Raw genomic sequence first — 12,700 nt, 5'->3', positions numbered from 1 at the left:
CCACATCCAAGTAGTTGGTTTTCCCATAGGCTTGAGTCCGAGGACTATGCAATGTCTTGGTTCTGTCCAAAACCTAGTTTTCCACATCCAAGTAGTTGGTTTTCCCATAGGCTTGAGTCCGAGGACTATGCAATGCCTTGGTTCTGTCCAAAACCTAGTTTTCCTCATCCAGGTAGTTGGTTTCCCCATAGGCTTGAGTCCAAGGACCATGCAATGCCTTGGTTCTGTCCAAAAGCTAGTTTTCCTCATCCAGGAGTTGGTTTTCCCATAGGCTTGAGTCGAGGACTATGCAATGCCTTGGTTCTGTCCAAAACCTAGTTTTCCTCATCCAGGTAGTTGGTTTCCCCATAGGCTTGAGTCCGAGGACCATGCAATGCCTTGGTTCTGTCCAAAACCTAGTTTTCCTCATCCAGGTAGTTGGTTTCCCCATAGGCTTGAGTCCGAGGACTATGCAATGCCTTGGTTCTGTCCAAAACCTAGTTTTCCTCATCCAGTAGTTGGTTTCCCCATAGGCTTGAGTCCGAGGACTATGCAATGCCTTGGTTCTGTCCAAAACCTAGTTTTCCTCATCCAAGTAGTTGGTTTCCCCATAGGCTTGAGTCCGAGGACCATGCAATGCCTTGGTTCTGTCCAAAACCTAGTTTTCCTCATCCAGGTAGTTGGTTTCTCCATAGGCTTGAGTCCGAGGACCATGCAATGCCTTGGTTCTGTCCAAAACCTAGTTTTCCTCATCCAGGTAGTTGGTTTCTCCATAGGCTTGAGTCCGAGGACCATGCAATGCCTTGGTTCTGTCCAAAACCTAGTTTTTCTCATCCAGGTAGTTGGTTTCCCCATAGGCTTGAGTCCGAGGACCATGCAATGCCTTGATTCTGTCCAAAACCTAGTTTTCCTCATTGTGTGGGATCTTGGCTTTAGGGGAGTTAGCTCCTCAGCCAAGCCCCTAAAGTTTATCCATACGATTAACGCTACCAAGTGCCTAGTTTGCTCTTTACGGGGGACCTTGGCTTTAAGGGAGTTAGCTCCTCAGCCAAGCCCCTAGTCAAGAAACGTAGCCCCTAGCAGAACTTTATACTAGAACTCTATAACCAACGGTTAGAAATAACAAAGAAACTCTATCGACCCACCTCCTATATCAACACACAAGCCTTTCCCACAGACGGCGCCAATTGTGAGGACACGATTCGTGACGAACCTAACAGTGTTGGGTTCGCACGGGAAAAGGCCCAGACAATGTCATTTGTAGAGCGTGGGTTTGAAAGGCTAGGTCTTGGTCACCAGGTGGTGGGTTTTTCGGGGTGTTCGTATATTGTTATGTTTCCTTCACCCCTGGAGTCTTTCTCCTGGAGGTGGGCTGGGAGGCTCTGGTTTTTGGCCATTTTTCCCCCCCCAGCCTCTAATTTGTGCACCTACCTTTTTATTATATAGTCTGTCTTGATTGATCCTAGCCCTCCACTTGTCGGTCAGGCAGGTGCTTATTTCTATATCCATCCCATCACTCGTCCCCTCTTACTTTCTATTAGTTGCGTAGATCGAAGTTTACACCGTCCAAACGTCTTTTCCCATTAATCAGCTTTGGGTATTGGCAGTCGCATTTACTGAAGGAAGGACGCATTTTCTCTGATCCAATTTTACACTTTGCTTCCCCGTGGGCCCCATCCCACTCACATCCCCTTCAGGGGGCTATTTAAGGATTACCTTCATTAGGACGTTGATCTTCTCATCGAAGTTCAGGAGTGCCGAGGACAGGGTAGCTTCTCTGCCGCTCCCCCTTGCCTTGGCCATCAATCACTCGTCCTCGGCAAGAGACCTCCTTGGCACGGGCCATGGGCCCAGATAGAGTTTGGGCCAGATTGTAAACTTCCCGGACCCACAAGAGCAATACAAAAAAAAAAAAATTCACAACATTTTTCACAATAATTGAATTAGCAAACTTTTATAAATTCTCATATAGATTCACATTAACATCATTCTTTTACTTATCATTATCAATGTGCCACATCAACAAGTGTGAAAAAATTTTGTAAAATTTTTATCTCTATAAACATTAAAAAAAAAAAAAAAAAAAATTCTACGTGGTTTATGTTAATTAGTAGTAATTTTGCATCTAAAATAATATAATCAGTTTTCGCCTTAGGTCCCAAATACATCAAGCTCCTGATTAGTCAACTTATTTCCGAATTTAAATATTAGGATTGATCCACAACAGGCAACACCCAAGAGAGTTATTAATTTGGCGAACGTAGCAATATTCACAGGTCATGAATTAGAAACAAGCAAATGCAAGCAAAAATAAATAAAATAATGACTTACATTAATCGAATATAAGTGATTATAGAAGAAATCCCAATTTCAGTTCCAAGTTTTTTTATTTTAAAGTTTCTGATAGTAATTTTGATCAAGATCTAATAATACGTTGTTGAGGAATTGATACTACCTTTTAAAGTTACATGTTTTTATTTATTTATTGTTCGGAGTGGACTGTGGAGTGGTTATTCGCAGTATATTGTTCCCAAAGTTTTGGAGTAATTATAACGTCTTTAGCCCAAAAGAGCCGCACATAATAATACGAAGGTCAGTAAGAAACACTACCATTCAACTATTCATAACCGTCAAATACCATTCTGTGCTCCTCTATTTATTGTATTCTTGTCTTTTCACGTGTCAATTTTCTTTTATATTTTTTTTAAAGAAAAAATTTTCTTTTATATATGATCAGCCAATAAAAAGGCTCCTCGTGATAATTTTAATTTTTTAGCGTAAACACTATATTAATTTAAATTTTTATCAAGAGGAATTTGATATTTAACTAAATCATTAAGTACTTAAATAAATTTGGATTAAAATCATTATAAGCTTTTTACAATCACATCCCCATCCATAGATCAACATTTAAACAATTTTTATCCTAAGAAGAAGTCTAAACCAATTTGAAGAAAAACTTTCTTTCATAAATGAATACATAGCCATAGATACTCCCTTTGCTATTAAAGTGGTGTGTTGGGCAGTTACTTGGTCAGTTAATTCAGTTACACTCTTTGGTTCTATGTTCAGAATATATTAAGAGAGAGGTACTCATCCCAGTTGCATCAGCCACAATCTATAGTTTCCTCAAAACTCCAAATCCAAATCCAAATCCAAGCTTTATAACTCCTCCATTGACATTCTTGAATCCTTTATTCACAAACAACAAACTGCAACTCCCATTCTCATTCTTGGTATGTGTTTCTTGGTTCTTCTTGTGCATTTTACATATAAAGGGTATGCCAATTCCATTCAGATTTCATCATGTTCTTTTCATTTCAAGACTCTTTTTTCTTGCCCATTTGAGTATGTGCTCTAATTTTCCTATAGCTTCCACTACTGCCATTGAAAACTCAGGCACTTTCTTGAATAACACATTTGATTCAAATGAACTCATTTTCCTTATTGGGCAGTGACCAACGTATTATTCAATCAAGTCTTTACATAGGAAATGACTGACCATCAGAGAGAGGCAGATAGAACAAAAGGGAAGGAGTTGGCGACAACCTCTTCGGAGTCTTCTCCATTGGGGTGGAGCACTTACAATGCTCACTTTGTCCGACTAGCTATCGAAAAAGTTGCTTGCCCTGGTACCACTGATATAACAGATAGAGAGATCTTCTTTGACACAGTCAGACAGATGCAGGATATTGTTACAAAAGAGCCCAAGTAAGCCATACTTTTCATCCATTCTATCAATCTATGGTCAACTGTTTAATGCTTTGATAATATGGCCTTATACCTGCACAAAGGTTCATGAAAGGTTATCATTTTGATATGCTAATAATGAAGTAATAATAGCCAAAAAGAAAAATGAACTCATTAAATCTTTCTTTCATATTCTTTTTCTACCACCTTTAAAAATAAATAAATAAATAAAAATTCTAATGTTATATTGCAGGCTTCCCACTCTCCCAGAGGAGCTGGACTTGCATAGGCTTTTCCTAGAGGTGATTTCTCGAGGTGGGAAGCGAAAGGTGAGATGAAGCAATTACCACTAGTACTTCTTTTGTATATGTTCTTTAGATGTTTATTGCCTAGCCTCTATATATGGTATGCAGAGCCATGGCTCTGCCATGTGCCTAAACATGCATTCATATGAGAATTGGTAAGCAATGTGAAGGAGACCAAGGGAAGAACAAATGTTAGAAGTTAAAACCTTTCCAATCCCAGATTAGTTAAATGTAATATTCAAAAGGCTTATTTTACTTATCTATATATATATATAGATATATATATCTGTACACTTACTAAAGAAAATTCTGATGCAATGACATACGAGACTAGCAAAGATCATTCAAAAGTTAAATCTACTTCCACCCACTTTCATAGTAATTATGGCCTCCAAACTTCTAAAAAATGCACCTCACTTTGGAAGATCAAGACAGTGGCATTGAAGAAACTACTGCAACCATGAAAATGCACGGTATAGAAACTGAAAGAGAGCTAAGAAAATAGATTTTAATTCAAGTTAATAGTAACCCATTTAGAGTTAGATCTATGACGATCAACAGCATGCAATATGGAGTCAAAACTAATATGGTGAGGAATAAAAAATGCTCTTCACCGAATATTTCTAAATTAAACTGCTATGCTGCTGTTAAGACAAAGTTCAAGTCCAAGAAATCCAATACCTGCCTCCAAAGAGTAAGATAAGAATTGCACATTGTTGGATATTAAAATGGAATTATCCAATCAAAAGTGTATGTCCAAGTATCAAAATCCATCTCCTCCAGAAATTAACTCAATGCAGCCTAAAATTACTTCCACAAAAACCTTTTACTCTGGCTAGAAAAGTGACCTTGTAAAGCCATCTTTATTGACACTGTGTGCCTGTGAACAATCATGCAGATTGAGAAGGAAGGATTGTGGGAAGAGGTCCGTGATGTTATTTACCCAAATATGGCAGTTTCTGACCTGCTTGATCTTTATGATGAGTACCTGCTTCATTACTGTGAAGATTTCATTGTCCAAAATAATGCTGGTTGGTGTACAGAACTCCCATCCTGCTAATGTGTTAAATAAATAACCTGCCTGTAAGCTAATGATTCCATATATTTTTAGCCTCTGAACAAAGTTCAACTACAACACCAGCTGAAGCACATCAGAGGTTCAGACAAAGGCTACCTGCAGCACAAGGCCCGTGTATTGCTACCGAAAAGAGAGAGAGCAATTTTTATCCAGATCTGCCATTGACTTCACCTGCAATGTTAAACCAAGTACCAGATATGGAAGTGTTAAGTATGAACTCTCCCTCTAATGATAGGTGTATGGAGCTTCTATTTTCTATTATCTGCTGTGTTGCTGTCTCTAAAGTTGATAGGAATCCCTCTTGCAGCTCCACCAACAATGCTACCAAATCATTCAAGTTCACTTTGGGCAATGGCGGACAGCTGGTTTCCAATAAATACTCAAGCCAAGATCAGTCAACAACAGCAGCAAAATATCCTCTCAGCTCCATGCTCAAGTTCAATTCCAACAGAAGAAGAGGTTGCGGAAGGACTCCGCCTCCTTACAGAATCTATACCAGAGTGGTACTGGGACAAATCCTTGGATCCTCAGCTGGATGCAGTTGCAAGCTCAGATCTGGGTGAAGATTATCAAGGCATGTGTCCTCACTCTCCCTCCAATTCTCAGTATGAACGACTTATTCTTTTATGTGTATGTTGAATCTTTCTCCAAAGCTCTAACTCAATACTTTTCTATCTCCTTGGCTGGGTTCTTATACAGGAATGGACCCAACCCTATACTTTGACGTAAAAGAACTTGGTCAGTTAGCAAAACTTGTCTACTTTTTTTTTTTTTTATAGAGCTATCTCTGAAGCTATTACTCCCAAATTTGCTTTTATCTAGCCCCTACAATGAGTTCAACTGCAAGAACATTCCCAACACAAGGGGAGGTTGGAACAGAGCTCCTCTTGACACAAGCTGAATCTGCTTCTATGCCAGAGAGGGACTGGAACATGTCCTTGGATTCTCAGCTGGATGCAGTTAAAAACCCAGATCTGACTCAACCTGATCAAGGCATGTGTCCTCACACTCCCTCCAATTCTAAGTATGAACAGCTTGTTCTTTTTATTTGTACGTTGAAGCTGTCTCCAAAGCTCTAACACAATATAATTTTCTAGCTCCTTTGCTGGGTTCCTATACAGGAACGGAGCCAATCCCATACTTTAAAGCAGAAGGTTGGTACTCTACCCAAGTTATTCTGTTTGCAAAACTCTTCTTTGTAGCAATCATTGACTCAAGATGACATGAAAAGTTATAAATCCAAATATTTTGTAGCTCCAGAGTTGAATTCGACTGCAAGACCAATAGAAGCTCGACTTGAAATTAAACCAAGGCTCACATTAGCAGTAGGTCAAGTTACTCCTACAAGTCAGAGGAAAGTTAGTGATTCATTGCCTACAGATGATCTGGCTAATGCAGAGAAGAAGAAACTGAAGACAGAAGCAGCAGAACTTCAACCAAGTGCACCATCTGAATACAATATCTCTGTAAAAGAACAGTGGGTTAGTAGTGACAGACCAGGCGACATACAGATGAAAGCTGAAGAATCAGGGAGTCTAAAAGAGGCTGAAAAATCCGTAAGATATACAACATAGTAAATGGCAAATTATTGCTTTTCAGAAATTATTCTTTCTGCTAGACTGCATTTCCTAGTACAAATAACTATACTGGGAAGTGAACACAATATACAAATTCTTTGGAAAAATTTTCATTCTTGTTAATAAAAACAAGCGGACATTCTGTTGAATTATGGCATGTTCTCAAAAAAAAAGATATTGGCAGTCTGGTACCACATGCTCTTTTCATCAACAATGTTACAAAACTCTTGATTTTGTCTCTTCTCACATAGCAATATATTAATTCTCCAAGCCTTGATGGGGTAATTTGTAAGTGACAGGTTGATAACCAAAAAGCTGTGGAAGACAAACGGAGATCTGACAGAAATATATCCATGACAGAAATCCTAATGCAAAAGGCAAAAGCTGAGATACATTGCAATGTGGGATCTGGTGAAAAGGCTAAACCAGAAGGTGAAAAAGACGTAGACAAAAGTTTGAACATGGAGTTATTAACAGGGGCAACACATGGTAGAAAAGGAATTTCTGGAAAAGGCTATTTGGAAGGAGAGAAAACTGCAGACTAAGATTTGGATAAAGTCTCAACTCCAGGGACAGGACATGGAAGAAAATGAAGCGAAATCAGAAGAGGTTTTAGCCCTTCTCATGGAATGAGTGACAGAACAAAAAAAGAGGGTGTGAGACCTAGTTAATGATGATGCAATTTGGACATCCAAAATAGAGCATATTATTTTTAAAAGAGGAGGAAAAAAGGGGGAAAAAAGGGAAAAGAACATAACAATATATTCTTTGATTTGTAAAGCTGATCTGAAGTGATTGCAGATATATTGATATTTTGAATGAGTACTTAAGTAATGAATTACCATACTTTGACAGAACTTTCAATCACCTGATGTAAATTCAATAGATTTTGGAAATTGAGATGCCAGTATATTAATCCATTGTGATTAGAATTTTTTCCTGTCAGAAATCTGTCATACTCCCATACAATAGAAGAATATATGAAAAATCCTACTCTTTATATTAAAATATATATAATAAAATAAATTTATTAATAAAAAAAGTAGTGGTTTGAATGCACAAAATGTGTACCAAACTACACCTGAGGGATTACAAAATTTTTTTTGATAAATACCTAAAGGATTGCAAACTTAAGTTCAAAGAGTCGATAAATTCTAGAAAATGACAAGGAATACAGCCAGGGGCAGTTATCCATCTGTGCAAACATCTCAACACAGATTTTTGATGACATGATTAGGATGCTCAAGCCCTTCAAACATTCTAGGATTATGGTCACGCCAGATTGCCCACATAACACATGAATCACCTTCCATATTAGCACTTCTGACACTGGAGTTCTCCTTGTCACTGTCTTTGGCATAATTGAAGAGGCTCCAAATAAGGCAAACACGAAAGACCCAGTATCCCCAGTGACTAAACAATGAAAAAGAAGATCATCAACCGATTCTCCATTGTTCTTATAGGCACGAAAACCAATGTAGAACAGCAACATCAACACCAGTCCAGGATCAAGATTTTCCATTTCAAATCCTGCCCCCTTCTCTAAACAAAAACAATAACCATAGAAACAACGGAACCCACTTTTTTTTTATTCAATTATATTTTATATTTACTACTTTATTTTTTCAGCAAAAATTTTCTTATTGCTAATTAAGCAGGTGAACCAAATTCATATGTATCAAACATATTACTCTTTTATAATGAAGATCTGTGCACTTATTTCCAAGCTCCATTAGGCTTTTCTATTCCCCATATTTCACTTATGCTATTGTATAAGTATCAACACCACTTCCAAAAAGGCCTCTTGGTCAACTTGCAATTCTTCAGATAAATCTAGCTCATTGCCTTTCTTTTAAATCTCTTGATTTACAAAGTTGCACAGTCCTTTTTAAATTAACTCATTTCACTTTTTTTTTTTTTTTTTTTTAAATTTAAATTTTTATGAGCAATTCATTAAATATAAAAAGGGCCATAAATTTTTATGAGCATTCATTAAAAAAAAATTATCCCCCAAAAAAAACCCTAGTGCTGGAAGTATACTAGAGAAACACTTGAAAAGAAATTCTAACATCTACAGCTCGAAAGGACCAAAAACTCCCACAAATTTTCACAGGAAAAGCTTTTCACTTATTTCATCATCTTTACCCAATTTTTATTTGAACCTGAGACCTTTTCAAACCCGCTCTGTTCTTTTAGCAACTGAGCCAAGGCCTAAGGCATCACACACTTAATCTTCTTCGTTAACATATCCATAGATCTACTTTTTCCAAACAATATTTTTAGCTCCATATCTAACATCATACTTATTTTCTTATTTAAATTGCAGGGCGCATATCGCACAATTAATTTAATTAGGGAGTTGATTGCATGTTTTAAGCCTGGGTGCAAGGGCAAGTAACCCCAATAGTTTAAAGTGGTTTTCCACAATTAACCTAGTTCTTAAGTGTTATGAATGTTAAGATTGCTACAAGTTACGGATGAAAAGAGAAATGGAAGATAGGTTCATGCTTTCTAAGGCACAATATCAGATGCAAGACAAGTTGAAAAACCGAAATTATCACAAGATATTGATTTTTTTTTTTTTTTTTGAATTTTAAAAATATACACATTCAAAAGTAAGATTCACTACTAAACAAAGAATATGTGATGTAAAAAATAAGATTCACTACTAAACAAAGAATATGTATATACATCACGGGGAGGAATGACCTGTAAAACTTCCCTCATCGAAAGTCGGGCTTTCCCATATATGATTGAGTCCCTTCAGCATATCCAATCAGATTTTGGAGCTCCTTAACATGGCTAGTCATCCCATTGATTGAATAAGCTTTAATCATGGTTCTATATGTAATCTTATCAGGCTTACATCCTTTCTGCTCCATCATGTCAAGAACTCCCTTCATCTCTGCAAAGCATCCCATCCTACCATAAGCATCCACCAGGCAATTGAAAAACACAGTATCCAGTACTACATCTGAATTCTCAATAAAACACAAAACACCACCAATCTTTTCAGGTTTACCAGCTTGCCCATAAGCCCTTACAAGCGAGCAAAGTGTAACACAGCTTGGCTTAATCCTCTCTGACCGCATTAGCCTAAACAAATATTCCATTTGTTTTAAATCTCCAGCCTTCCCAAATGCATCTATCACCACATTGTACGTAACGATTGTCCAAGAGTAATGGTATTTCTGCATGTATTCCATCACAGCACTCATTTTCTCATACTCTCCTGCTTTTCCATAGGAATCTAGTAGAATATTGAAGGTCCGAATGTTTGGTTGGACCCCAGCACTCTGGAATTTCTCATAGCACTTCTCCATTGTTTCTGTTTGCCTGCTGCTACCAAAGGCTCTGAGTGTGGAGTTCATGGTCCAAACATCAGGTTCACAGTTCTTCTCATGGAGCATTTCCACAAGGGTTGATTCCATCTCTGAAAACCTTTTAGGAAGTAGAAAGAATAAATTACTGCTCTGAGAGTGAAGCATAATATCAAGCTCCATCTGGTTGCAAAGAATATAAGATGGAAACAAAGTGAACTGAAACAAATCCAACATCTATTCTCAAATTTGGTTTAGTGGGCAATTTATAGGAGTAGTGGAAGCGATGGCTGCTATCCATCCACCTTTTCTCTGCCCATTTAAAGAAATAGAAAAAACTGAAAAGTAAAAAGAGACCATTTTAATTTACTGCTTAGTCCTTCTTGCTCTCTTTCTTGATGCTCAGATGATGGTTGATATACTTAAATTTATATTAACTTGGTTCCCTTAGTTTCTTGGCAACCAGATGGCACATACAAAATTCATAAAAAGGGTGAGGAGAAATTGCCAACATACTTTCTGGCCTTCCCATAGGCATCGATTAGGGTATTGTATGTGACAGTGTTTGGTCTGATTCCCTGAGTTGTCATGTCAGAAAGCAGAGCCTGCACTTTGTCAAAGGCATAATACTCTAAACATGATTTTATGAGGATTGAGTAAGTCTGCACATCAGGCTGACAATCAGGAGTATTCTTCATCTGCTCAAGGAGGGAAAATGCTTTGTCAAAGAGACCACTCCTACCGTAGGCAGATAAGAGAGCAGTGTATGCTTCATGGTTCACAACACAACCTTCATCAATCATGGCTTGAAAAAGTTCATCAGCTTTTTGAGGTTGCTTACATTTTCCAAGCATCACAATTAACTTAATGTACACTCCAGAATTGGGCCTGTACCACAGCTGCTCACGTAGTAGTTCAAACACCTGGAGATAAGAAAAGATACCATAATCATGAGAGGAAACCCTGGTAAGACTATTAGACTACTTGTCTTCTAATTTGTAGAATTCAAATTGTTGTGCAAAAAGTGGCTGTGAACATGTATGAATACAGCATGGATAGGATAACTTCCTATGTCACAGGTTCAAGTCTGGGAATCGGCCTCTCCCCAAAAAGAAGAAAAAAGGGCATAAGGCTGACTAACAAATCACCTCTTCCAGGCTCTGCAAAAGGGAGAGTTTTGTGCACAACCCTTTTAGATTGTTGTGCAAAATACCATCCAAAATAAGAAACCACTCTACACATGGCAAACCCAAAAATCGTTTCTTCTAGCTTTTTAAGCTTATTTTAATTGGTTCCCTTATTTGTAAAGTAATTTCATCAATATTAAAGTGCATCCAAACATACTTAGAATTCAAATATTTTCTACAGGCGCACTTGTATTTTTCATTTTCCAGTAACATTCATTCTTCAATTTTTCCTATCCTGTTAATGGAAAAATATCCTCTACAAAAACAGAACCGAGTGACCCAAATCCAAAGTGGACATACTTAGAATTCATTTTCTTAGCAAACAGAGAAAACCCAGTTACCCAAATCGAAATCAACAAAAAGTTAGCTAAATATTTTTGAACAGAATGAAATCAAATTGAACTCCAAAGTCCAAAAGTAAAGAAACCTATTTCCCAAAATATATATAGAGTTTGAAAGTGAAATAGAGGACCTTGAGAGCAGAGTCAGGACGCAAAGCTTTGATTCTCTCGTGAAGGGCTTCAAGAACAGTCCTAGGAAGCAGCTTTTTAGAATTGGTGGGACCCCTCTTCTTCTCAATGAGTGCTTTGGTAGCCTCTCTCCTGAGTATAATTGAGATTGCTTTCCTCGAAGCTATCTTACTGTTCACTTCCTCTTTTCTCTCCTTGGCTTCTCGCTTCTTTAGCTTCTCAATGTCTATCATCACTTTTCTTTGGGTTTGGCTTCTCTCTGGGACTGTTAAAGCATTTGGCTTATCATCTGGGTTAGCAGCAGCAGCAGCATTAGAAGAAGTGAGAGAAGAAGAGGGTGGTGGTTTTGTGGTGAGTCGGCGATTGAAGGAAGGTGAGAATGGGTGGGTGGGGGTGGAGGACAGTGAGAGTGAGAGTGAGGCCATGGTCGTCTAGTTTGTAGCCTTGCACTACAATCACAGTTGAATGGAGAGAGACACCATGTGTAGGGAGCGGCTCAGGAGACAGTGGTGAGGAGAAGCAGGGAGATGAGAAAATAAGAGAAATTTTTGGCCTTTTTTTCTAACCGTTGGATAACATTCAGGGTTAATTGTACAAATCTATCAAAACTATTGGGGTGCATGCACTTTGTAACCAAGCTATAATAATTTGCAATTAACCCCCTAATTTGTACCCATGTTTGGTTTGTTTTGAAGTAAAATATTTTTTAGAAAATGTTTTCTCAAATATTTAGGTATTTGTTTGCTGGTAAACTGTGATTAAACTTGTAAAATAATTTTCATTAACCATAAAATCCTTTATAAAAAATTGTAAAAGGTTTTATCTTTAAAATTTTAGTAAAACATTTTAAAAAAACACCTAGTGCCTTCCCTCACTCCATTTGGTGGCTAGGCCACTAGTCCTGTAGGTTGGGTAGTCAGAGCCTCTATTCCAACAACCGATGCCAAAGATCTAGTGCCATATGTTTTGGGGCCTAAGTAGCTGCTCTGGGGACCAGTGCAGGCGGTTCGGTCACCAAAGACAGGTGGTCCGATCACCAAAGACATCATATGAAATTACAAATGACCAAAGCCATTGTTCCGGCCACCAATGCT

At 37.9% G+C, this 12,700-nt stretch overlaps 2 protein-coding genes and 1 long non-coding RNA gene across 6 annotated transcripts; 1 reads left to right on the top strand and 2 right to left on the bottom strand.

The window, feature by feature from the left end:
• Positions 1–3,403: 3,403 nt before the first annotated feature.
• LOC115959265 lies at positions 3,404–5,150 on the bottom strand. Its single transcript, XR_004084812.1, has 2 exons — positions 4,656–5,150; positions 3,404–3,763 (listed from the first exon to the last, which is right to left on the bottom strand). It is a non-coding gene; the product is annotated as an uncharacterized LOC115959265 (long non-coding RNA).
• On the top strand, positions 3,449–7,262 carry LOC115959263. Of its 2 annotated transcripts, none has more exons than XM_031077604.1 (10): positions 3,449–3,690; positions 3,923–3,998; positions 4,873–5,005; positions 5,086–5,262; positions 5,360–5,626; positions 5,752–5,790; positions 5,875–6,045; positions 6,174–6,206; positions 6,307–6,608; positions 6,929–7,262. In XM_031077604.1, exons 1-10 carry the CDS (start codon positions 3,473–3,475, stop codon positions 7,172–7,174), a joined length of 1,662 nt encoding a protein of 553 aa, XP_030933464.1. In that variant the 5' UTR covers positions 3,449–3,472; the 3' UTR covers positions 7,175–7,262. The 2 variants fall into 2 exon arrangements, with proteins under 2 accessions (XP_030933464.1, XP_030933463.1); XM_031077603.1 differs by having other exon boundaries at positions 6,150–6,206.
• LOC115959264 (pentatricopeptide repeat-containing protein At5g48730, chloroplastic) lies at positions 6,326–12,178 on the bottom strand. Of its 3 annotated transcripts, none has more exons than XM_031077606.1 (4): positions 11,609–12,177; positions 10,466–10,872; positions 9,339–10,070; positions 6,326–6,516 (listed from the first exon to the last, which is right to left on the bottom strand). In XM_031077606.1, exons 1-3 carry the CDS (start codon positions 12,029–12,031, stop codon positions 9,353–9,355), a joined length of 1,548 nt encoding a protein of 515 aa, XP_030933466.1. In that variant the 5' UTR covers positions 12,032–12,177; the 3' UTR covers positions 6,326–6,516; positions 9,339–9,352. The 3 variants fall into 3 exon arrangements, with proteins under 3 accessions (XP_030933466.1, XP_030933467.1, XP_030933465.1); XM_031077607.1 differs by lacking the exon at positions 6,326–6,516 and having other exon boundaries at positions 8,602–9,534; positions 9,652–10,070; positions 11,609–12,178; XM_031077605.1 differs by lacking the exon at positions 6,326–6,516 and having other exon boundaries at positions 8,602–10,070.
• Positions 12,179–12,700: the final 522 nt, after the last annotated feature.

The sequence above is a fragment of the Quercus lobata genome, chromosome 9, assembly GCF_001633185.2.
Source record: "Quercus lobata isolate SW786 chromosome 9, ValleyOak3.0 Primary Assembly, whole genome shotgun sequence".
NCBI classification, from domain to species: Eukaryota; Viridiplantae; Streptophyta; class Magnoliopsida; order Fagales; family Fagaceae; genus Quercus; species Quercus lobata.
This window is presented reverse-complemented; position numbering and strand designations above follow the sequence as displayed.